The 25,922-nt window shown below is 47.6% G+C and overlaps 1 protein-coding gene across 2 annotated transcripts in view; it reads right to left on the bottom strand.

Annotated features, from left to right (window-relative positions):
* RNF40 (ring finger protein 40) overlaps positions 1-25,922 on the bottom strand; it is a 179,376-nt gene that overhangs the window by 62,170 nt on the left and 91,284 nt on the right. For both annotated transcript variants that reach the window (XM_030209272.1, XM_030209273.1), the window contains exons 8-10: positions 16,931-17,005; positions 15,158-15,277; positions 14,715-14,894 (exon numbers count right to left, since the gene is read on the bottom strand). In XM_030209272.1, the coding sequence (XP_030065132.1) occupies positions 14,715-14,894; positions 15,158-15,277; positions 16,931-17,005 (375 nt within the window). The remainder of the gene's footprint in view (positions 1-14,714; positions 14,895-15,157; positions 15,278-16,930; positions 17,006-25,922) is intronic.

Raw genomic sequence — 25,922 nt, 5'->3', positions numbered from 1 at the left:
TGTGCAAATGGAGTTACAACAGTCTTAGAATCTAAGAAGAACTTAAATGTATAGGATCACAAAAAACATATTTCACTGAATTTAGTTTCAACACACATTTACAGAGGAAATTCAACCAGAAAAGACCGCCCAGTTGTATACTCGGGGGCGAAGTTTAAGGAAGATTGGCCGCCTCTTTGGGTCACTTTAGATACATCCGGAAATATTCTAATCTTACAACTCAGAAAACGCTCTTCTCTATGGCGGAAAAATTGTTTCAATATCCGTCTCTATCAGGTTGTAATACAAAGGTCACTATTAATGTTGCAGGTTTTAGACCCAAATTATCGTCTTCAAGTGCCTGGTAAGATTTAAACTCTCAAGGATACCTCAGTCCCTTCAGCAACAGGTTGTTCAGTAGTCTCTTAATATAAGGCAGTAAGTAATTTTTGAAACCAGAAGATAAGCTTGTTCCAGATCTCAATATTTCAGACAGATCTTTTTAAAGGTTATAGGATGAGCAATTGAAGATGGTCATAGGTAAAGTTTTTTTAATATTAATAATATTTCATATATATTTTTTTAATTTTTCTTTATTGAATTTTAGTAAACAGGGCCCAAATCCTGTCCTAGTATCATAGCTCATTCCTTGGAAGTACAAGATTCTCTTAAAAGTCTTGGAATTTATTTGAAAGCCTCTTTATCTTTTAATATGCAAATTTCATTCATAGTTTCCTCCTTTTTCTTGGATTTGCACCAAGTGCATGCTGTCAAACATTTCTTTGATGAAAAACACTGCTAGTATTACTTAATGTACTGTTCTTGTCTGGACAAGACTATTTTAATTACTTACACAATGGCCTCAAGCTGTCATCACTCTGTTGTATACACACTGGTAGAAAATACAGAGTTTAATTGGTATTCAGTGCTCACTCACTGATACGATCATGTTTCTCTACTTTTGAGATTACAAAACTGCCTTCCCATCTCTTAATGAAATACTTAAATTTCATCCTATAATTCATCAGATACTCTCAACATACATTCCACTTTATCTTTCAAATTCTCACAGTTTACATTCTCAGTATGAAGTTGCGCCAGAGAGGATACTGTTGTAGGAGATATATGTTCTTCTATCTTTTCCTATTTTACTCCTCTGCTATGGCTCTCCTTGTATCTTGTCACAAAAAACAAGTTAGACTGCTGTACTGGCTATGTGGAGTCCATATTTCTGTGTCTGATGTGCCCAACTAATTTCTTAATTGTTTTATAATAATTTAATTTAAAACATACATTCTATATTCTGTTTATACCTCCAAAGAAGATTAAACAAGGCTACAATACATCACACAAACCATTAAAAAAATTGTAGGCATTCTTAAATTAAATTACATCCAATAGAATCAATAACAAATAGATAAATAAAACCGCAAAAATATAATACTCCTTATTTCAAAAACCCCGAGGTCAATTTTCAACAGGACTTACACGCTCAGCACTGTGCCAGGTGTTTCCGTGCTGCTTTAATTTCAGTTTCAGCAGAAGTGCACATATAAAACTATATGTTTACTCTGGTACAGGTATATTTTTCTGAATGCATAGTTTTAAACATGCAGAAAAGGGCATGAAAGGACACTTCGGGGGTCTAGGCGAACTATACCTATATGCTGATTTTGGGGCACCTATATTGTCTAGGCATATATGTTTGGTTTGGATGTGCCAAACAAGTATACCTGGAGATCTCTAGTGAAATGTATAATCTGCCTACAGTAAACATATAAGTATGCACAGAGTAGGTGAGTATTTTCAGGCACAGACTATACATGCGGCACTGCTGAAATCCCCCTAACCTGTGTGTGTACTTTCAGCAAGCAGCTGAATGCTGCTGGATTTCATGTTTGAAAATTGATCCACATATCTTTAAGAGTTTCAGAATCAAAGATAAGGGTCTCAGGGCCCTGTTTACTAAGCTGTGCTATAGGTGTGCTAACGTTTTCTAGTGCACACTGCTAGAGACACCCATAGGAATATATGGGTGTTCCTAGAATTAGCGCGCGCTAATTTTAGAGCAAAGTAAAAATGCTAGCGCACCTTAGTAAACAGGGCCCTCAGTTGTAAAACCTGGTAAAGCCATTCCATAATTGAGAACTCCTCCCTAGTTTGATTTTCGGGTTGAAGAAGAAATTAGATCTTACCTGATAATTTTCTTTCCATTAGTCCTTCCACTATTCCAGAACCTGTAGGATAGTTGTGTCTGTCAACCAGCAGGCAGAGACAGAGAACTGAAAAATGAGCTGAGACATCTCTCTCTTGGCATCCAGTCCAGCTCCTCGGTATTTACATAGACAAGCTGTAAGGAGAAACTCAGAATAAACACTACAACCTTAAAACAACTCGCTAACCTAGCACTAACCAGACAAGTAACACGTGTAAACCTCTCTCGTCTCAGGACAACTTGTAGAGAAGAGATATGCAGGATGTGCAAGATGACAGTTGTTATTTGACCCATTACTTCGCCCCAACTAAATATCTCAGAAACCTTGGGTGGGCCTCTGAAATAGTGGAAAGGACTAATGGAAAAAAAAGATCAGGTAAGACCTAATTTCCTCCTTCCATTACGTAGCTTCCCACTAGTCCAGAACCTGTGGGATGTACAAACGCAATCCCTAGAGTGAGTGGGATGCTGGCGCTGCCCACCGCCCTTGAGGACCGAAGCCCTAAAACTGGATTCTGACACGGTGCAGCGTCCATCCTCTAGTGCTTGCAAAGTTATGCAGTGTCAACCAAGTCACCGCCTTGCAAGTATCCGCCAGAGACAGTAAGGTAGCCTCCGCACATATCACTGTATGCCTTGCAGAATGAGCCTGCAAGGCCTGAAGAACATTTTCCCTATAAGCAAATAAGCTGACATAATAGTCTCCTTCAGCCATCTAGCAATTGTGGGCTTGGAAGCCTTGAGGCCAAGCCTCTATTTACAAAAAAGCACAGTCTGTCCAATTTGTGAAACTCATTCATGACTTCCATATATCTAATGAGGACTCTACACACCTTGAGAAGCTTCAAGGAAGAATATCACTTTTCAGAAGAAAGGAAGGAATCATGCGCAGGGAGACTCCTGCCTCTGAAAAGTGAAGAAAGGGATCCGACAAGAGAGAGTCTGAAGCTCAAAACCCTATGTGCTGACGCAACAGTCACCAAGAACGCTGTCTTTAGCATAAGATCATCAAGGAGGCTTTCTGGAGTGGTTCACAAGGAGGCTTCTGAAGAGATCCCTGCAAGAATCGAATGATATCTGGGTGAGCTGCAAGAGCCGTCTTCTGTAGTTGGCCTCTGAAACAGGCAAAAGCCCCAACCTGAACTTTTAGAGAACCCATGCCAATCCCTTCTGAAGGCCTGCCTGGAGAAATGTTAGGATATACCGATCTGAGCAGAGGATGTCGATAGGGCCGCGCTCTGAACACCAGCCCTAGAACGTCCTCCACACCCCTCACGGTATGCTATGGATGTACAGCGTTTCTGAGCCTGAAGCAAGGTAGCAATGACAGAACCAGAATAACCATTTCATCTCAAGCAAGCCCTTTCAATGGCCCAAACCATAAGACCAAAGGGGCACGGATCCTCCATGAGCACCAGACTTTGCTTCAGTAGGCTGTGTACCTGTGAAAGACGGAGACGACCCCTGTCCAGCAGTCGAATCAGGTCCTCAAACCACGGTCTCTGTGGCCAATCCAGGGCTATGAAAATTATTTGACCCTAGTGCAATGCGATCTCTTTTGACATGTGACCGACCAAGGAGGGAAGACATATAGTAGATATGTCTTCAGCCAGGGCTGCAGTAAGGCATTGGTCCCCATCAAGCCCGGATCTTTCCAATGGCTTAAGAACTTGGGCACTTACGCATTCCTTTTTGTCACCATCAAATCCAGCAGCGGAGAAACCCATCTGTCCACTATCAACTGAAAACCCTGGCTAGATACTACTACTAATACTTAACATTTCTAAAGCGCTACTAGGGTTACGCAGCGCTGTACAATTTAACAAAGAGGGACAGTCCCTGCACAAAGAGCTTACAATCTAAGAGACAAGTGAACGGTCAGTCCGATAGGGGCGGTCAAATTGGGGCAGTCTGGATTTACTGAAAGGTAAGAGTTAGATGCCGAATGCAGCATTGAAGAGGTGGGTTTTAAGCAAAGACTTGAAGATGGGCAGGGAGGGGGCTTGGCGTAAGGGCTCAGGAAGGTTGCTCCAAGCATAGGGTGAGGCGATAGTTCACATTCTCCTGGGTCCAAGAAGTGCCTGATGAGAAAGTCCACCTCCATATTCCAGAACCCAGAGGTGTGAGCTGCTGCCAAGCAGAGAATATTTTTCTCCGCTCAATTCATGAGGGAGGCCGCCTCCACTACCATCGGACGACTGCAGGTCTCACCTTGCTTACTGATATAAGTCATCATATTGTAAGAGAAAACTCAGACCCAGGCCCCCGCCAGGGAACAAAGTCATATATAGCATTCTGCACTACCCTGACCTCCCAGTGATTATCAACCACTGAGACTTCTGTTCTGTCCAGGTGCCCCTGTGCCAGATAGAACTAGTAATGAGCTCCCCAACTGAACTTGCTAGCATCTGCTGTCACCATTTCCCATTGTGTTATCGGAAAGGGAGCTCCAATGGTCAAATTCCTGGGTGATAACCACCACCTCATACTCAATCTGGCAACCAGCATCCAAGGAAGATGAAGGTCGTGCTTCTGTGATACCAGAGAAGGCTCAGAAGAGATTCCTGGAATGGCCACATATGAGCCCTTGCCCATGGCACCATTCCACTGCTGCTGACACTGACCCCAGAACCTGGAAACAGTCCCACACCCAGGAGTGCCTTGACCGAGGAAAAGACAAATCTATTTAAGCAGCTTTGACCTCCTGTGGTCCGTGAGGAAGATCCTCTCCCACGCTGTGTCGAACAGAACACCCAGATACTCCAGCATCTGCGATGGAGCTGGTCTACTCGTCTCGAAATTGATCAGCCAACTCAATGATGGCAGAAGACGGACAACTTTGTCTGTCACCACCATGCTGTATGAATAGGATAACACACAAATGAGCCAGCTGTCAAGATAAAGGTGAACTCTGATTCCCTGGCGCCACCTGAAGGACACTGATGCCGCCACCAACATAACCTTGGTAAATGTTCTTGGAGCTGTGGAGAGCCAGGAAAGCCCTGAACTGGAAGTGATGCAGTGGCCATATAGGTATATGCAAGTACACCTCCTGGAGATTGAGGACAGTGAGTAATTCTCCTGCTTGAACCAAGGCTCTTAAGTGTCTCCATGTGAAAGTGGGACACTCGGAGGTGGCGGTTTAGACCTTTGCGATCTAAGATTGGACGAAACGTGCCTTCCATCTTTGGGACAATGAAGAAGACAGAATATCTGCCTTATTCCTGTTTGGCCTGGGGAAATGGAACAATGGCCTGGAGCACCAGAAAGGAATCTACGGTGGCCTGAACCTTGACTGCCTTGGTTCCCTTTCAACAAGGAGACTGCAAGGAGCAACTGGGCAGGAGAACTCCAACTTATAACATTCTGTAAAAATATCCAGAACCCACTGGTCTGACGTGATTTTGGCCTACTCAACCCAAAACTCCTGACATCCTCCCAATGGAGGAAGAGAAGAGTGGACCACCCTCACATCTTTGCGAAGTTCTGGAGGCATTAGGTGCTCTAGCTGATGGAGAAGAGGACTTCCTGTTCACACAAAAGGAAGATTGGTGTGCCTAAAAGTGGGACTTCTGACCATATTGCTGATGACCAGGCCGGAACCATCAGAAGTCTCAAAATCGAGAGCCCCCTGAACATGGACGACCAGAGGCTTTCGGCTTGTCCTCCGACAACCACTGTGGCTTAGTTTTCCCCAGTTACTGAGATCTTCTCCAAACAGCCACTTGCCATGAAAAGGCAGTTTAACTAGATGTGACTTTGATGCTGCACCTGCTGCCACAATTCCGCAACCACGGGTGCCAATGTGCCATGACAGACAAAGACATACTGTGGGACGTAACTGATAACATGTCATAAATAGTATCCACCAAGTAGGCCAAACCCACTTCCTGTTGGGCATTATGGTGCCCATCTTGTGTTGCTGACTGCTGATGCCACTTCAGGCATGATCTTGCCATGAATGAGCTGCACACTGTCACTTGAAGTCCCAAAGAGGCCACTTCAAAGGCTGTTTCAGCGAGCCTTCTAGATTCCTATCCTATAGGTCTTTTACGGCAATGCCTCTTTCCACCGGCAAAGTCGTCTTCTTAGTCACCACCGTAACCAAGAAGTCCAACCTGGGAAGCTGCAATTTATCTTTCTACTCCAGAACTAACAGGTAGAGGCGAGCCATGGTTCTTTCCACTCTCAGACCCGCGTCCGGTGAGACCCATTCTGTGTAATCAGGTTCTGAATGTCTGGAAAAGTGAACAAAATGGGAAATGGACCACGGACTCCAGAGACAAAGAAAACAAACTCAATACTTCAAGAAGGTTTATTGATCATGGACTGGACACAGAACCTGTGTTTCAGCCTACGGCCTGCTTCGGAGTCTTTAGAATGAATAAATGAGCAAAATCTTCAACCTCTTGTCTTTTAACCTTATAACACTAAAGACCGGTCTTTAAAAAGACCTTTGAGGTGATACCGCTAATAGTAGGTAAAAAATGTTGTCCTAATATCGCTGGGAAACAAATGAATGACTGGATGCACAGGAAGGCCTTAAAAGGACCTCTAAGGCCCCTCATGATCAACGAAGATTGAACTCCTGATGCCAAAGCAGAAGGCTCCTCAATGAAAGTACTGCCAGTGCCTCAGAAATAGAGTACCAAGTTCCTCTATATGGAACAACCTCAGTACTTTCAGACTATCCCTCGCATCAGAAGGAAGCTCTCCCTCCTCTAATGGTCCCCTTCAATGATGGCTCCTCTAAATAGACTGAGGCCACATCAGATAAGGGGACAGAAGCAGAAATAGTTCATCTGCCCACTCCTGGAGTTCTAAATGAGATCTCTTAGAAGCCAGTGGGGAAAGAATCAGAAGCACCTTGCAGCAACTCTGACTGTCCCTGCTTCAGTAAATAGGCCTGGTGTAAGAGCAACTCCAGATGAAAAAAAAAAATCCCTATGCAGCAGAATGCTCTGTCGAGTCCTGAGTCTGTAAAATGGCAGCTGTTCTCTGCTCGTGATCAGAGGCTGCTCCTCAATGCTGGATGGCCCCAACAAAATGGCGCCTGTTGCTGAGCTCTCCTGCATCAAACTGTGCACTAGCACTGCTGGAGAGCCAAAAATCCCGAAAACATTCAGATACTGTGCCAAATCTGAAGAGGTGCTGTTTGCTGAACGTTCCTCCGCGTCCTGCGGGATTCTGGGATTGCATGGACTGCAACGCTGGCCGGTGGGTCCCACAGCAGGAACACCACAACTGCCTCTGTGGGAGTTGCCATTCACCCCGACTGTCACAAGCACAGCACGTGTCCCAAGCAGTGAGTCCTGATCCCTCCTCTGCACCAAGTAGCACTTGCTGCCCTCCAGCGGTTTCTGAATCAAACTTTAGTCGGACTTACCATTGACAGCTACTCTTCCCCAAGCTCACAGTCTCTTCAAGTGGCTCAGGCCTGATACTCTGTCCCACACTCTCTAGCAAATTTCTTTTTTTTTAAAAGGCTTATGTGCTGGAAAAGCGAGGTTACTTACCTGTAGCAGGTATTCTCCGAGGACAGCAGGCTGATTGTTCTCACTGATGGGTGACAGTCAGACGGCAGCCCAGGATCAGAAGATCCTCCTAGCAACAAGTTTTGCTAGCCCTTGCGTGCACATGCGCGACCGTCTTCCCGCCTGTAGCGCGAGCGGTGTCCTCAGTCAAATAGAAAGCAAAAGACAAGGGAAGACACAACTCCAAAGGGGAGGTGGGCGGGTATGTGAGAACAATCAGCCTGCTGTCCTCGAAGAATACCTGTACAGGTAAGTAAGGTAAAATTATGTATCATACCTGATAATTTTCTTTCCATTAATCATAGCTGATCAATCCATAGACTGGTGGGTGTGTCCATCTACCAGCAGGTGGAGATAGAGAGCAAACTTTTGCCTCCCTATATGTGGTCATGTGCTGCCGGAAACTCCTCAGTATGTCGATATCAAAGCTCCATCCGCAGGACTCAGCACTTAGAGAATTACACCCACGAAGGGACACTCTGCCCAGCTCACCACCGCCGAAACGGGGGAGGGGAATTAACCCAGCTCATCCCCACACAAGTGGGGGAGGGGAATCCGTCCAGCTCATCCCCGCGGAGCGGGGGGAGGGACACCACACCCGCCGATGCGGGGGGGATCTGGCTTATCCTGCAACCGCAACCGCGGGAGGAGCTGACTGACCCTAACACCGCCGAAGCGGGAGGGGTACAAAGCTGCCCTACAGCCGCACGAAGCGGGAGGGAGTGCCGGCAGAATTTAAATCTCAATCCAGCCCCGTAAAACGGAGGGGAGAGGAATGCAGCAGCTCACTGTAACACAAACTCGTCTCAACTCTTGAAGAATCCAAGTGAAAGAAGAACTTGAACACGAAGTCCTCCTGAAGTAACTGAAGGCTAAACTTGAACCTAAAATTCAACCAGAATAAAACAGAACAGATATCTGGGAGGGGCTATGGATTGATCAGCTATGATTAATGGAAAGAAAATTATCAGGTATGATACATAATTTTACCTTCCATATCATCAAGCTGATCAATCCATAGACTGGTGGGATGTACCGAAGCAGTACTCACCCAGGGCGGGACATAGAAATCCCTGACCGCAACACTGAAGCTCCACACCGGGCCTCCGCCCGAGGCAGCCACAGTCAAGCGGTAATGCCTGGCAAAGGTATGGGCCGAAGCCCAAGTTGCCGCCTTGCAAATCTCTTCCAAGGAGACGGACCCTAAGCCGCTGCAATGGCTTCCTTGCCCATCTTGCCACTGTAGGCTTAGAAGCCTGCAGACCCTTACGAGGACCTGTAAACAGGACAAACAGATGATCCGATTTCCGGAAATCATTGGTCACTTCCAAGTATCTGATGATGACTCGTCTCACATCCAGAAATTGAGAGCAGAGTATCCTCTGGGTAGACCTCCCTACGAAAGGAAGGGAGACAGAGCTGCTGAATCACATGGAAGCGAAAAACAATCTTGGGCAGGAAGGAAGACACTGTGCGAATAGTCACTCCTGCCTCAGTGAACTGCAGAAAAAAGCTCTCGACATGAGAGTGCCTGGAGCTCGGAAACTCTTCTGGCTGAAGTGATAGCCACCAAAAAGACTGCTTTTCAACGTCAGGTCTTTCAGAGATGCCCTCGACAAGGGTTCAAAAGGCGGCTTCTGCAATGCTCTTAGCACCAGGTTGAGATTCCACGCAGGCACCACTGAGTGCACAGGAGGGCGCAGGTGATTAACTCCCTTGAGAAAGCGCACCACATCTGGCTGCGAAGCCAGGGAAGCACCCTTCAGGCGGCCCCTGAAGCAAGCCAGAGCCGCTACCTGAACATTCAGGGAACTGAGCGACAGGCCTTTGTCCAGACCTTCTTGCAGGAACGCCAACACTGAAGAAATTGGAGCAGTGAAGGGAGAAAGTGAGCCTGCTTCACACCACGCTGCCAAAGATACGCCAAACCTTGGCGTAAGCAGTAGAAGTAGAGCGCTTCCTCGCTCTCAGCATAGTGGCGATGACCTTGTCTGAGAAGCCCTTCTTTCTCACACGCTGCCGCTCAATAGCCAGGCCGTAAGACCAAAGGGGGAGGGATCCTCCATCACCACGGGACCCTGATGTAACAGGCCCTGCTCCACTGGCAGCCGCAGAGGATCGCCGACTGAGAGCCTGATCAAGTCCGCATACCAGGGACGTCTGGGCCAATCCGGACCCACCAGGATTACCCCGCCGGGATGCTTTGCCACCCGGTCTAGTACCCTGCCCAACATGGGCCAGGGCGGGAACACATAGAGAAGCTCTTGTGTCGGCCACTGTTGGAGAAGAGCATCTACTCCCAGGGATCGAGGGTCCCGTCCTCTGCTGAAAAAAGCGCGGCACTTGGCAATTGGCCGATGACGCCATCAGATCTAGGCTCGGCTGGCCCCAGCGCTTCGTGATGTCCAAGAACGCCTGAGCAGATAGCTGCCACTCTCCGGGCTCCAAGGTATGGCGACTGAGAAAGTCCGCCTTGACATTCATGACTCCGGCAAATGTGGGCCGCTGAAAGCTGCTCCAGGTTCGCGTCCGCCCACTGGCATAGATTCATAGCCTCCTTGGCTAGAGGGGCGCTCTTGGTACCTCCCTGGCGGTTGACATAGGCCACAGCCGTGGCATTGTCCGACAGGACCCGTACAGGCTTCAACACCAGTACCGGGATGAACTCCAACAACACCAACCGAATGGCTCTGAGTTCCAGGAGGTTGATAGACCACTTGCCTCTGCAGGAGACCAGAGCCCCTGCGCTTGTCCTTCCCAAGCAGTGGGCTCCCCAGCCCATCAAAGAGGCGTCTGTCGTGACGACAATCCCACTCCGGGGTCACCGGAGGCATTCCTGCAGACAACTTGTCTGTCTGCGTCCACCAGCTCAGCGCCTTGCGCACTGCTGGGTCCAAGGGAAGGCGCAGAGCATAAACCTCCGACATCGGAGTCCAGCGCAGCAGCAGAGATTGTTGTAGTGGTCTCATATGAGCCCTGGCCCAGGGCACTACTTCCATCGTGGCTGTCATAGAGCCCAACAGCTGCACGTAGTCCCAAGCCCGAATAGGAGAGGCTACTAGGAACTAGTCCACCTGAGCCTGAAGCTTGACAATCGATTGTCTGGCAGGAAAACTCTGCCCACTTGGGTGTCGAAACGAACTCCCAGATACTCCAGGGACTGAGTCGGGCGCAGCTGGCTTTACTCCCAGTTGATGATCCACCCCAGGGAGCTCAAAAGAGCAACCACCCGGTTCACAGCTTTGCCGCACTCTGCATAAGAGGGGGCTTGGATCAACCAGTCGTCCAGATAAGGATGGACTTGAACTCCTTCCTTCCTCAGGAAGGCCGCGATGACCACCATTACTTTGGAGAAGGTCCGCGGAAGCAGTAGCCAACCCGAACGGGAGGGCTCTGAACTGGAAGTGTCGGCCCAGCACTGCAAAACGCAGAAAGCGTTGATGAGGAGGCCAGATGGGAATATGCAAGTACGCTTCCTTGATGTCCAAGGATGCCAGGAACTCTCCTGCCTTCACTGCCGCTATAACAGAGCGGAGGGTCTCCATACGAAAGTGCCGAACTTTCAAGGCCCAATTGACCCCTTTGAGGTCGAGGATAGGCCGTACAGAACCTCCTTTCTTCGGTATCACAAAGAAAAAGGAGTAACGTCCCTTGCCCAGCTGATTTTCTGGCACCGGATACGACCGCCCCCAGGCGGATCAGATTGTCCAAGGTCTGCTGCACTGCCACAGCTTGACCGGAGACTTGCAGGGAGAGAGTACAATCCGTCTTTTAAGGGTCGGCAGAACTCTAGCTTGTAGCCGTCTCTGATGACTTCCAGCACACAAGCGTCTGAAGTTATTGTGGTCCACTCGCCCATAAACGAGGACAGCCGTCCTCCAATCTGCACTGAGGCGTGGACCAAGGCCCCGTCATTGGGTACGAGACCCTGGGGGAGGACCGGAGGGAGCACCTCCGGGACGGCGGTCTCTGCAAAAGGAATGCTGCTTGGGGGAGAAGTTCCTCTTGAAGGAAGAGGGGGCAGAGGAGCCCGACCTGCCCGGGCGGTACCGACGGGCTTCCTGAAACCGTCCTCTGGAGGTACCAGGGCGAGTACTAGCCCGAGCCCTGACCTCTGGTAACTTCTTGCCCTTAGACGTGCCGACGCGGTCACGATTTTGTCCAGCTCGACCCCAAAGAGCAGCTTGCCTTTAAAAGGCAATCTAGCCAGGCGGGATTTAGAGGCGTGGTCAGCAGACCAATGCTTCCGCCAAAGCCACCGCCGCGCAGAGATTGTCTGAGCCATGCCTTTAGCTGAGGCTCTCAAGACGTCATACAGCAAGTCTGCCAAATAGGCTAAGCCCGATTCCAGGGCCGGCCAATCAGCCCTCAAGGAATGATCCGAGGGGGAAGCCCGCTGCACCATAGTCAGGCACGCCCTGGCCACATAGGAGCTGCAAACTGAGGCCTGCAAACTTAAAGCAGCCGCCTCAAAGGACGACCTTAAGGCCGCCTCCAATCTTCTGTCTTGGGCGTCCTTTAGGGCCGTGCCACCTTCCACCGGCAACACCGTTTTCTTAGTCACCGCAGTGATTAAAGAATCCACGGTAGGCCACAGATAGGCCTCACGTTCACTTTCAGGCAAAGGATAGAGGCGGGACATAGCCCTAGCCACTTTAAGGCTCGCTTCCGGGACATCCCATTGAGCCGAAATTAAGGTGTGCATGGCATCATGCACGTGGAAGGTTCTAGGCGGGCGTTTCATCCCCAGCATAATGGCAGAGCCAACAGGGGCTGAGGGAGAGACGTCCTCCGGAGAGGAAATCTTCAAAATGCCCATGGCCTGCACAAACAGGTTGGGCAAATCCTCTGAGCTAAAAAGTCGCGCTGCAGAGGGGTCATCCGCTCCATCCGAGCGGGGATCCGTCTCCTCCAAGGAATCCGCAAAGGACCGTTGGGAGAACTCAGATACGCTGCCCTCATCTACATCGGAGGAGACAAAGTCTTCCAAGGCCTGGGAATCAACCCAAGGGCGTTTACCTCCGGGGGGCCTCAACCTCTTTACCTGACGAGGGAGCAGGGGCAGCGTTCTGCATAAGGAAGGCCTGATGCAGCAGCAAAATAAACTCGGGGGAGAAACCCCCCAGACTGTGCACTTCCGCAGCCTGGGCAACAGCCCTAGACGCACCCTCAACCGGCGCTCGCAAGAGCGGGGGAGAGACATGCTGCGCATCCAAGATGGCGTCCGGCGCGACACTCCGCGGAGCCGCGCGGGAAAACGGCGCTTAATTTTAGCCGCCTTTGTGCCGTCGCCCAAATTAAGGGCGTTCATGGCATTAATGTCTCCTACCTCAAGGGCGGCCCAAGAAGAAGCCGTCCGAGCCGCGTGGCCGGCCAAGATGGCGGAGGCGAGCAGCGGGGGATGGGCGTTTATGGCGGGGAAAAACCGCCACACCGGAGGAAGGACCGGGACACTCATCGGTCACAAAACTGTCACCCAACAAGGGCGAATCAGACTTTAAGACCCCCGCATCCCCTCTAGAAGCGCCCAAGCGATCCGGGGAGCGACTCTTTACGCCCTCGCCCTCCGACGCCATATGCCACGTGGAGATAAATCGGGGAACCCCCTGCCCGCTATAAAAAGGTAAAAATTACCTGCTTTCCGCTCCGAGCTGTAACGACCTGGTGTCCCAGTGAGTAGCTGCAATGAACGTTTAAATAAACGTCGAAATAAACGCCTTTAAGGACGTTCAAAATTTTTTTTTTTTTTTTTTTTAACGGAGCCAGCGGGAGGGGGGAGAAAAGGAGGGACCTGGCACCACCAGGTTTGCACTTGCTCAAAAGAGCCCTCAACCCCAGGCACTCAACAAAACCTAAGAATTAGGCTTGGAGGCCTAGCCAGAGCTGCTGCTGTGTGTGACCACCACCTGCTGAGATAGAGAACATACTGGGGAGTTTCCGGCAGCACATGACCACATATAGGGAGGCAAAAGTTTGCTCTCTATCTCCACCTGCTGGTAGATGGACACAACCCACCAGTCTATGGATTGATCAGCTTGATGATATGGAACCTCGCTTTCTCCGAGGACAAGCAGGCTGCTTGTCCTCACTGATGGAGTATCCCTAACCCCCAGGCTCACTCAAAACAACAAACAGGTTCAGGCCTGATACTCTGTCCCACACTCTCTAGCAAATTTCTTTTTTTTTTTAAACGCTTATGTGCTGGAAAAGGAGAGCTCCACAGGAAACAGGGGAGAGATACAAGGGAAGGAAGAAGTAACTTCATGGAGCACCAGAGACAGGGATCTGAAGACTTCCAGGTATGACTCTGCAGACTCAAGCCACCCAGAAAGCTCAACTGGGGACCATTTGACCAACTGGACCAGGAGCAAAGCACTCAGATACAGAGGTTGAAAAGTGTGTCCTTCCACCTGCTAGAGATATAAAACACTGAGGAGATAGACTGGATGCCAACAGAGAGATGTCTCAGCTCAGTTTTCAGTTCTCTATCTGCTGCTGGCTGCAGGACACAGCTATCCCACAGGTTCTACAGTAGTGGGAAGCTACGTAATGAAAGTTAACTTTAGGGCTCATTTTTAAAGCACTATGGAACTTTGTAAGTCTAAGTGCTTTGAAAAGACGCCTCTATCTCCTACAATGATGAAATGCTTACTCACCTATCCTAGTTTGAGCATAACACTCTTATGGGCACATATTGTTCAATCTTTTTTTCTCAAACGAAAAGACACTATTTTTTTTAAAGCATGAAAAGTAAATATCAAAACAAAATCAGTATGCAATGCTAGATGCAAGCAATCAGATATGGTGCAGCCCAGTTTCGTCTCTTCACCTGTTTATTGAATATTGTTTCTTGTTTTTATTTTCTGTTTTTTATTATTTTATTAAGTAAACTGCTTTTTTGCGAATGCTGAAATGCAGTATATCAAATTTTAATAAATAAACAATAACAGTCTTCTAGGGTACCTCTGCCCTTTCTCCCACCTCACCTCCATGTGCTCAATCTGTCGTAGGTGATTGTTCTTAGTGCTTAGAAGTAGTGCCCGTGCCTCATCCAGTTGTGTTTTCACTTGCAGACTTTCATTGTAAAGCAGGGAGAACTGAGATTGCAGGCACTTATAGTCTCCTGTGTCCTTAACCACTTCCTCTGGCATGTTCCGAAGATCCATCTTAAAAGAGAGATACACATACACTTTTTTTTCCAATGTTTTCTACGTCACATGCAATAATTCTGCCAAAATAAAGCTGAACAAAACTCAAAGATATAGTAATAAAGCAAAAAAGATAATAGGCAGGTTGAGAGGGAAAGAGACCAAAAACGTGTTATCAAAACCTGTTCTGCCGACACCTCAAAGTAGTCCCAGCTCCTTCCCCCACTTCAATCTCTCTTTCTTCTGCCTCCTTTATCTGCCTTTCCCTTTACCACCATTACCTTCAGCTTCTCCTTCAGTCGCACAGATATCTGTAACTCCTGCTGCAGTTTCTCCAGTTCTGCCATCCTACTGTTTGCCAACTCCTGGTTCTCCTCCAGTTCTGCATTCAGCATCTCAAACTGCGGAAGAAGTGAAAAAAAGGCATAGAAAATTATGCCAAAAAACAAGCATGACAGGGCAAAGTGAACGACAGTTTAAGAAAGAGAGTATGAGTGCACAACAGTGAATGTAAAGGTTACAGTTTGTGGGAGTAAACATACACAAGGATGAATGTGATATAAGAGTTATTTTAACAAGATGAATGATGTTGTTGTCCACTCTGGAGCAGGGGCGTAGCTACGGGTGGGCCTAGGCCCACCCAATCTCGCCTCAGGCCCACCCAGTTTAAGCGCCAAAAAGTATAGAGCCACAGCCTTTCTGCCGTCGCGGTTCAGCTCCCAGTTGCTATTTTGCTGATTGCTGCAGTTGTTATTTCGGTTTAAATGATGTGTAGGCTGCTGTCCCTACAGCTCTCCCTGACCTTTTGGTTTTGCCGATTTTCGAGCGCCGGAGAAGTTTTACCTGAGGCCGGCGAGTTCTGATTTGGATGAGAACTGAGAAGACCCCTCCCTCTTCTAGAAAGAAGTCACATCGTTAGTTTTCAGTTAAGCAGCTGCAGTGCTGCTGGCTGTTTATTTTTGTGTGTGCATTTAAGGAGGATGGGAGAGTCAGGCTCAGGTCGGGGAAGCGGCGGTGCAGCCGGGTTGGCTCAGCAGCCACAGGTGAAGAGCGTGGTGATGTACCATCTGCAGTGGGGATCCCTTCTACCACGGTCGAGAGGAAGGTGGGCAACTTCGAAGTCTTCCTGCAGGAGGTGACGGGCAGTGTGCACGCTCTCTTCGGCTCTGTTCGCAACGTATACACGCCGCAGGCTGGCCACCGAATTACCTCACTAGGCTCGCTGGACGATCCGCAGAGTGGCGAGCTGTATGTGGCCGGGGGATGGCGAGGACTTCAAGAAACTCGAGTAAGCCTAGCACCCCCATGCTCCCCGAAATTGCACACAGCACGATGGCACTGCACGCTGTGCCGCATGGCCCGGGAAAAGCTGTCGGCTGTGTCATGGGCGCAGCTCCTCCACAGTCCACCCTGTGCCTCCCAGCTGGGTCTAAATGATTTTATTTGTTATTAGCCTCTTCTCGAATCAGCACTCCCCCGCGGCCCCACACAACAGGAACATGAGCCAGGGTGCTTTTCTGCACCACGTGCAAGCAGCTGCCCAGCAGGTAAAATATATGTATTTTTTAAATTTTAGCGTATGCAATGTGTTCATCAGAATGCTGGCTAGTGGTGGGCTTCTGGGTGGGGTAAGCACTTCACTGCCTAAGGCAAAAAAAAGTATATCATTAAATATACCTTTTTTGCCCTAGGCAGTGAAGATCCCACCCCCACCCAGAAGCCCACTACCAGCCAGCATTTTGATTACTCTTGTAATCAAAATGATGGCTGTGATGGATTATGGCATAATGTAGCTGTATTTAAAAATATTGTTTTTTTTCCCCTCCATTAAGTATGTATGTGGTTTATGTTGATGCAGGGCAGCTGTTGGGCAAACTATTTAGAAATCCATCATCAAGTGCATTCTAAGGCATTATTTTGTAATATCCCAAGAAACACTACTCGTATATAGTGCCCACCCATATTAGCTCTGGGCCCACCCAAAATATCAGGTCTGGCTACGCCACTGCTCTGGAGTGCATCATGCTTGTAGATGGTAGATGGGACTACTTTACCTTCTGCATACTGAGGGTTACCTGACCCCCTTGGAAGCTAGCAGAGCTGCCAGACACATAATATCCAGAATTTAACTGCAACAAGAAAGAGATAGAATGATTAATATACAAAGAAAACAACTCAGGGTGATAGCTAAGTCTCTCATTGGCACTGTGACCTTAGGACAAATCACGATCTCCTTTGCATGCATCAGTTATCCATGAATAAATTTAATATAGGACTTCCGGTGACATCACCCCCTGATATGGCTACCTAATACTTGAGCATTACTCCCCCCCACCCCCAAGTTGTCATGGAAATCACTAACAAAATTGGACCCTTAGTAAAAAAAACAGTGGCTAGTGTAACTAATAGCAAAAAAAAAAAAAAAAAACACAGTGGTGTGGATTTAACTATGTTTGCATTTAAAAGTACTGGGTGGCTCTGATGCCTGGGACCAAGATAGCCACCGGAGATACACATGCAGTGAGAGATGATATCAAGCGGATGTAAAGTAAGGAGAACTCACCTCCACAGAAGGGAACTGTGGCAATGATTTCTTGATAAAGGGCAAAATAACTTTCCTTAAGGCTAACGTTTAGCCTGTGCTTGATTAACTGCGCTCCAATATAGCGAACTTGGGCCACCAAGTGGCAGAACTAGACATAAAAATGGAGGAACATAAGGATACCTTGAATGGAGTCCAAGGTCGACAGTATGAGGCAAAGTAGATGTACAGTGAGCTATAGGACAAGACAGGGGACAGGAAGTCAAGCCTGGCATAACAATTTGAGAAAGTCTGGGTCCCAGAATCGGAAGACAAATGTGACTACACAGCCCTGGTTCGGCAAATCTGCGAATGTTTTGACTACAGCTAACTTCAAAGAGGCTGGCATAAATCTGCAGTGAGAAAGGGCACACAGGGCCCTTGGACTCCAGTGGGATGGCAAGCCAAGGGACGTGACTGCCCTCTTTCATGAGTATAGGAAGAAGGAAATGGTGCTTCAAGCAGAGCTGGGTAGGATGTGGTGGGAGATTTACTCAGACCTCTCCAATATCCAAGGAGAGGGTTCCAGATCACAAGGTGTCTCAAAGCGCAAAAAGTGAAGTACTGCTGGCTACTACTACTATTTAGCTTTCTATAGCGCTACAAGGCGTACGCAGCGCTGCACAAACATAGAAGAAAAGAAAGTCCTGCTCAAAGAGCTTACAATCTAATAGACAAAAATAAATAAAGTAAGCAAATCAAATCAATTAATGTGAATGGGAAGGAAGAGAGGAGGGTAGGTGGAGGCGAGTGGTTACGAGTCAAAAGCAATGTTAAAGAGGTGGGCTTTCAGTCTAGATTTAAAGGTGGCCAAGGATGGGGCAAGACGTAGGGGCTCAGGAAGTTTATTCCAGGCGTAGGGTGCAGCGAGACAGAAGGCGCGAAGTCTGGAGTTGGCAGTAGTGGAGAAGCAACAGATAAGAAGGATTTATCCATGGAGCGGAGTGCACGGGAAGGGGGTGTAGGGAAGGACGAGTCTGGAGAGATACTGGGGAGCAGTAGAGTGAGTACATTTATAGGTTAGTAGAAGAAGTTTGAACAGGATGCGAAAACGGATAGGGAGCCAGTGAAGGGTCTTGAGGAGAGGGGTAGTATGAGTAAAGCGACCCTGGCGGAAGACGAGACGGGCAGCAGAGTTTTGAACCGACTGGAGAGGTTGACGAAGTGGGAGGCCAGCAAGAAGCAGATTGCAGTAGTCTAAATGAGAGTTGACAAGGGTGGGATGAGGGTTTTGGTAGAGTGCTCGGAAAGAAAGGGGCGGATTTTACGGATGTTGTAAAGAAAGAAACAACAGGTCTGGCAATCTGCTGGATATGAGCAGAGAAGGCGAGAGAAGAGTCAAATGATGACCCCAAGGTTTCGAGCTGAGGAGACAGGGAGAATGAGAGAGCCATCACCAGAAATAGAAAACGGGGGGGAGCGGGGAGGTGGGTTTGGGGAGGAAAATGAGAAGCTCGTTTTTGGTCATATTTAATTTCAGGTGGCGTTGAGACATCCAGACAGCAATGTCAAACAAGCACGCTGAAACTTTGGTTTGGATGCAAGGTGAGATATCAGGGGTAGAAAGGTAGATTTGGGAGTCATCAGCATAGAGATGGTAGGAAAAGCCATGGGATGAGATTATATGAACCAAGGGAAGAAGTGTAGATAGAAAAGAGGAGGGGACCAAGAACAGAACCCTGAGGTACGCCGACAGGCAGAGGGATAGAAGTAGAAGAGGATCCACCAGAGTGAATACTAAAGGTGCGGAGGGAGAGGTAGGAAGAGAACAGGAAAGGACAGAGCCCTGGAATCCAAGTAAGGACAGGGTATCGAGAAGTATGCTGTGATCGACAGTGTCAAAAGCAGGCGGAAAGATCAAGAAGAATGAGGATGGAATATTGACCTCTGGATTTAGCCAGTAATAGGTCATTGGAGACTTTAGTAAGCGCAGTTTCGGTTGAGTGGAGAGGGCGAAAGGAAGAAGGGAGATGGGTCGGTAATTAGAGGGACAAGTAGGGTCGAGTGAAGGCTTCTTAAGGAGAGGTGTGACCACAGCATGTTTAAAGGCAGCAGGGACAGTCGCAGTGGAAAGTGAGAGGTTGAGAATGTGACAGATAAAAGGAATAAGAGCAGGAGAGATGGCATTAAGAAGGTGGGTGGGAATGGGATCAGAGGAACAGGTGGTACATTTTGAGGAAGAAAGGAGAAGTGTAGTTTCCTCAATAGTAACTTCAGGAAAGGAGGAAAGGGAAGGAGGGGAAGGAGGGAGAGGGGAACGGACTAGTGGAGGGAGAGGTGGTGAGGTAGAGAAAGCAAGGTTTATCTTTTCAACCTTGTTGTGAAAGAATTCAGAAAGGGTCTGAGGAGATAATGAAGGGGGAGTTGGGGGAGGGGGCACCTTGAGGGGAGTGTTCAATGTGGTGAAGAGAAGTCGAGGATTAGAGCCTAGAGAGTTGGTCAGTTGGATATAATAATCCTGTTTGGCACGTAAAAGGGCAGATTGGAAGGAGGTCAGCATGAACTTAAAGTGTAAGAAATCAGCAAGGGCCCGAGATTTCCACCAGAGGCGTTCGGCGGAGCGGGTACAGGAACGTAGGTAGCGGATATTAGAAGTCAGCCAAGGTTGGGGTTTTGTACGCCTTACAGGGCGGGTCATCAAAGGTGCAAGAGTGTCTAAGGCAGAGGATAGAGTATTGTTGTAAGAAGAAACAGCCTCGTTGACAGACGTGGATGGTGCCACAGTAGAGAGGAGGTTTGAAACATGGGAGGATAGAGATGAAGGGTCAATATTGTGAAGATTCCTAGATAAATTAGATAAGATAGGACGGGACTGGGAGGGAGATTTAAGTGTGAAAGTTATAAGATGGTGATCAGAGGAGGGAAGATCAGAGGCAAGGAAACTAGAGGGTGAACAGTTGGAGGAGAAGATGAGATCAAGACAGTGACCATTTTGATGAGTGGGGGAGGTGGAGCATAGTTGGAGATTAAAGGAGGTCGTTAAAGCGAGTAACTTGGAAATATAGGAGTTGGCAGGATCATTAGCAGGAATATTAAAGTCACCAAGGATGAGAGAGGGGGAGGAAGGATCATGGAAGAAGGCAAGCCAGGTGTCAAAGTCACTGAGAAAGGATGAAAGGGACTTATCAGGGGGACGATAAATGACCGCTATTCGAAGAGGCAGAGGAGAGAAAAGGCGGATAGAGTGGACTTCAAAGGAGGAAAAACAGTGAGATTGAGGTGGAAGAAGGGGTTGAAATCTGGAGGAGGGAGAGAGAAGTAGTCCAACATCGCCCCCACGGCCAGCAGGGCGAGGAGTATATGAAAATAGATAACCGCCATGGCACAGGGCTGCGACTGAAGCAGAGTCATCAGGGCAGAGCCAGGTTTCTGTTATGGCGAGCAGATGGAGGTGACGCGAGATAAAATGGTCCTGGATATAGGGGAGTTTGTTACAGATAGAGCGGGCATTCCATAGGGCGCAAGAGAAGGGCAGAGAAGAGGAGGGGAGTAGAGAAATAGAGATAAGGTTAGAGAGGTCGCGGTGAGATCTGTAGAGTTGGGATAATAGTTGGTGAGGGGGGCCAGGATTGGGATTGATGTCACCGGCTGAGAGTAAGAGGAGTAAAAGAGAGCGGAGGAGAGTAGGAGAGGTGTGGCCACGAAGGCGTCAAAGGCGAGAGGTATTTAGGTGGAATGGGGAAGGCAAAATGGACGGAAGAAAGAGGCGGAGATTAAAAGCCAAGAGGGAGGAAGAGGGTAAGACAGAAAGTGAGGTGATGAAGTCGATGGATGGGCAGTGAGTTCCTGTAGCGGAGAGAGGTAGGGGGTGAGGGAAAAGATTAGGAAGGGACAGGGCTAGGAAGAAAATGTGAATAGGGGCCATAATTGACTGAGGTACTTTAGCAACTGGGAAGAAGATTAGATGTAAAGAGAAAATGTCCTGCACGCCATTAAGAGCGCGCGGCACCTAGAGCGGAGGCCCTGAGTGGATCGGAGTGGACCTGGGTGTCACCCCCGGAGAAGGCTGTAAGGATATGCAGATGAGCTGCAAGTCCTCCACAGCACCTGAAAGGCAGCCGGTGGTAGAGCTGGGCACCTCTCAGCTGAGGAAAGGCTTACCAGGGGTTAGGCCGAAGCCAGCATTCCTCCCCCTGAGGGTCGCCTGATCCTAGCCAAAAAGCACCTGGAAACCTCTGTGCACTTGGAGCTTCTACCCTTTTGGCCTACTGTGCATGATTGCAGGAACAGCCCAAACCATAGAGGGTGGCGACCTAAGGGATTGGGGACAGAAGGCTTGCCACACATGGAGAGTGATAAAGAGAAACAAAAACCAATGCGCCAGATGGGGGTAGGGGATTCCACAGTGGCAGCACTCTGGAAAAGGAGGCAAGTAATTTCAAAGGCAAATGGAAGACCAACAGGTGGAGGGGCAGAGTGGAGACTGAGCACTGCATGCTCCACCTAGGGCAAAGACTGGACTAACCAGATAAGGGAGCAAATATGAAACTGAATTTTGTGGTGTGTCTGTTGAGGGTGTGCACGCAGGACTTATTTACAATCTTGTATGTTTGAGAGTGCAAGTGTTTGTATGTGAGGTGGTAGGAGGGATAGTAAAAGGAGAAGTTTATAAATGGAAGGGTGAGCTGAGGGGTGAGTCATGACTGGAAAGGTTAACATGAAGGGGCTACCCTTCACTCTAATAAGGGGAAGGGGGAACAGGGAAAGGGACATAACAATAGGCAGGAGGTTGGAGGGTCAGATGTGTACATGGGAGGACACTATGGGATACTAGCTAAGGTGAAATTGGTGACCCTGAATGATGGGGGACTAAATTCCTATAGAAAAAGGCAGCTGATGTTCAAGCAGCTTTTGTGGGTGCAGGAAAGGATAAACTTTATTCAAGAAACACATTTACTTATGAAATATAACTATTTATTTAACCATCCAAAATTCCCCAGATCCAGAAGGAACAGAAAAAAGTGAGGGTGGTGATTATGGTCTAACAGCAAGTGAGTATGTAGAATCCTCAAGTTTTAAGGGAAGGAGAGGGGCATTTTATTTTTGGAAACATGAGATCCATGGTATTAAGTACACATTGGGCAACGTGTATACCCCAAATAAAAACCAGGGTCTCTTCTTCGACAAGTTTGGAGATAAGATTTGTGGGTTCATTACTACTACTACTACTACTTATCATTTAAGAGGACACTAATTATTTGAGGGGGAGGGAATTCAATACTGTGTTGGTCCCCAGACTAGACACACAGAGATACTACTGGGATAGGAACAGGCATAGACAAAAATTTAAAACATTTGTTAGGAATGCTGGACCTCTAAGATATGTAGAAAGAACTGCACCTTAAAGATAGCGATTACAAATGCTTTTTGGAGGCACATCATTCCTACTCCAGAATTTACTTAATTTGTGTTGAAAAGGGAATGCTCTCTTCAATGCAACAGTGAGATAGAGAATTTTGTGTGGGCAGTCCATGCTTCATTATGGTGTGAAAAGGGAGGTAGGCCATGAAGAGGAGGAGGAGACTGGAAACAAATGACTCCCTACTAAACGATAGACACAGTAAAAAAATAAGAAAAGGGACAGAGAAGTACTGTCTTTTATGATTCAGGGGACATGACCCCTGGAACAGTATAGGAATGTCTTAAAGCAGTAGTTTCATTACCAACTCATTTTGGCTGATGCACATAAGAAAAGTTAGAGAAAGTCAAAAGCCAACTATGAATCCAGATAATGCAAGCAAAACAAGAGTACTTATTGGGTCTGAAGAGATCCATGATCACAAAATTAACAAAGGGCAGTCTTCAAGACCTTAACTTTGAATAAATTAGATTTTGAATTAGACAAAATGAAAACTTAATTTTGAACAAGGCTTCTTTGTCCAAAAGCTAAAGAAATTTTGCAATCAGAATTAGATTTTTAAAACTAAGAACAAGTGGAACAAACAACTAAAGGGGGAATGACCAGACTAGAAAGTAATTTATGGAATTTTATGGTAAAAAATCTTATTAATTATATAAATGTCAACAGTGAGGGTAGATATCAAAGGCAAAGTCTCGCACAATCAGTTCCAAAACAGTAAAGAAAAATAACAAACCAAACCTCCCACCCATCATCCCTATCCCTACCCCCCTTCTTCCCATAATTCAATGATAAACAAAGATCTGGTACAGAAAACAAACAACACAGTTGCTATAGATTAAGTACTCTAATTCATGCATGAGGTGTTAAAGAATTCCAGAAGAGCTACCAAATATATTGAAACATCTTGCCTTTGGAAGTTCTCAGATCTCCAACATTCAATTTCTTATATGTTACGACTACTACTACTACTATTTAGCATTTCTATAGCGCTACAAGGCATATGCAGCGCTGCACAAACATAGAAGAAAGACAGTCCCTGCTCAAAGAGCTTACAATCTAATAGACAAAAAATAATAACGTAAGCAAATCAAATCAATTAATGTGAACGGGAAAGGAAGAGAGGAGGGTAGGTGGAGGCGAGTGGTTACAAGTGGTTACGAGTCAAAAGCAATGTTAAAGAGGTGGGCTTTCAGTCTAGATTTTAAAGGTGGCCAAGGATGGGGCAAGACGTAGGGGCTCAGGAAGTTTATTCCAGGCGTAGGGTGCAGCGAGACAGAAGGTGCGAAGTCTGGAGTTGGCAGTAGGGAGAAGGGAACAGATAAGAAGGATTTATCCATGGAGCGGAGTGCACGGGAAGGGGTGTAGGGAAGGACGAGTGTGGAGAGATACTGGGGAGCAGTAGAGTGAGTACATTTATAGGTTAGTAGAAGAAGTTTGAACAGGATGCGAAAACAGATAGGGAGCCAGTGAAGGGTCTTGAGGAGAGGGGTAGTATGAGTAAAGCGACCCTGGCGGAAGATGAGACGGGCAGCAGAGTTTTGAACCGACTGGAGAGGGGAGAGGTGACTAAGTGGGAGGCCAGCAAAAAGCAGATTGCAGTAGTCTAAACGAGAGGTGACAAGGGTGTGGATGAGGGTTTTGGTAGAGTGCTCGGAAGAAAGGGGCGGATTTTACGGATGTTGTAAAGAAAAAAAACGACAGGTCTTGGCAATCTGCTGGATATGAGCAGAGAAGGAGAGAGAAGAGTCAAAGATGACCCCAAGGTTTCGAGCTGAGGAGACAGGGAGAATGAGAGAGCCATCAACAGAAATAGAAAACGGGGGGAGCGGGGAGGTGGGTTTGGGGGGGAAAATGAGAAGCTCGGTTTTGGTCATATTTAATTTCAGGTGGCGTTGAGACATCCAGACAGCAATGTCAGACAAGCACGCTGAAACTTTGGTTTGGATGCAAGGTGAGATATCAGGGGTAGAAAGGTAGATTTGGGAGTCATCAGCATAGAGATGGTAGGAAAAGCTATGGGATGAGATTAATGAACCAAGGGAAGAAGTTGTAGATAGAAAGAGGAGGGGACCAAGAACAGAACCCTGAGGTACGCCGACAGGCAGAGGGATAGAAGTAGAAGAGGATCCACCAGAGTGAACACTAAGGTGCGGAGGGAGAGGTAGGAAGAGAACAGGAAAGGACAGAGCCCTGGAATCCAAGTGAGGACAGGGTATCGAGAAGTATGCTGTGATCGACAGTGTCAAAAGCAGCGGAAAGATCAAGAAGAATGAGGATGGAATATTGACCTCTGGATTTAGCCAGTAATAGGTCATTGGAGACTTTAGTAAGCGCAGTTTCGGTTGAGTGGAGAGGGCGAAAACCAGATTGTAGTGGGTCAAGAATAGCATGTGAGGAGAGAAAATCAAGGCAGCGGCGGTGAACAGCACGCTCAAGTAATTTGGAGAGAAAAGGAAGGAGGGAGATGGGTCGGTAATTAGAGGGACAAGTAGGGTCGAGTGAAGGTTTCTTAAGGAGAGGTGTGACCACAGCATGTTTAAAGGCAGCAGGGACAGTCGCAGTGGAAAGTGAGAGGTTGAGAATGTGACAGATAAAAGGAATAAGAGCAGGAGAGATGGCATTAAGAAGGTGGGTGGGAATGGGATCAGAGGAACAGGTGGTACATTTTGAGGAAGAAAGGAGAAGTGTAGTTTCCTCAATAGTTACTTCAGGAAAGGAGGAAAGGGAATGAGGGGAAGGAGAGAGAGGGGAACGGACTAGTGGAGGGAGAGGTGGTGAGGTAGAGAAAGCAAGGTTTATCTTTTCTGTTAGAGGGAAATCATCAAGGATCTCCATTGTAATAATGATGGTGCCGCTGCCGACAGCCACATGAGAATTTTTTTTTTTTTTTTTTGCCATATTAGGAGTGCTGACTCTTAATATGGACCCTAGCATCAGTTAACTATGATTTGAATTATTCCTCCCAATGTGCATCGCTTTGCATTTGTCCACACTAAATTTTATCTGCCATTTGGATGCCCAGTCTTCCAGTTTCCTAAGGTCTTCCTGCAATTTTTCCACAATCCACATGTGTTTTGACAACTTTGAATAGGTTTTGTGTCTC

This window comes from Microcaecilia unicolor, chromosome 7 (genome assembly GCF_901765095.1).
Source record: "Microcaecilia unicolor chromosome 7, aMicUni1.1, whole genome shotgun sequence".
Lineage (NCBI taxonomy): Eukaryota > Metazoa > Chordata > Amphibia > Gymnophiona > Siphonopidae > Microcaecilia > Microcaecilia unicolor.
The sequence above is the reverse complement of the archived record's forward strand: the minus strand, read 5'-3'. Positions and strand labels throughout refer to the sequence as shown.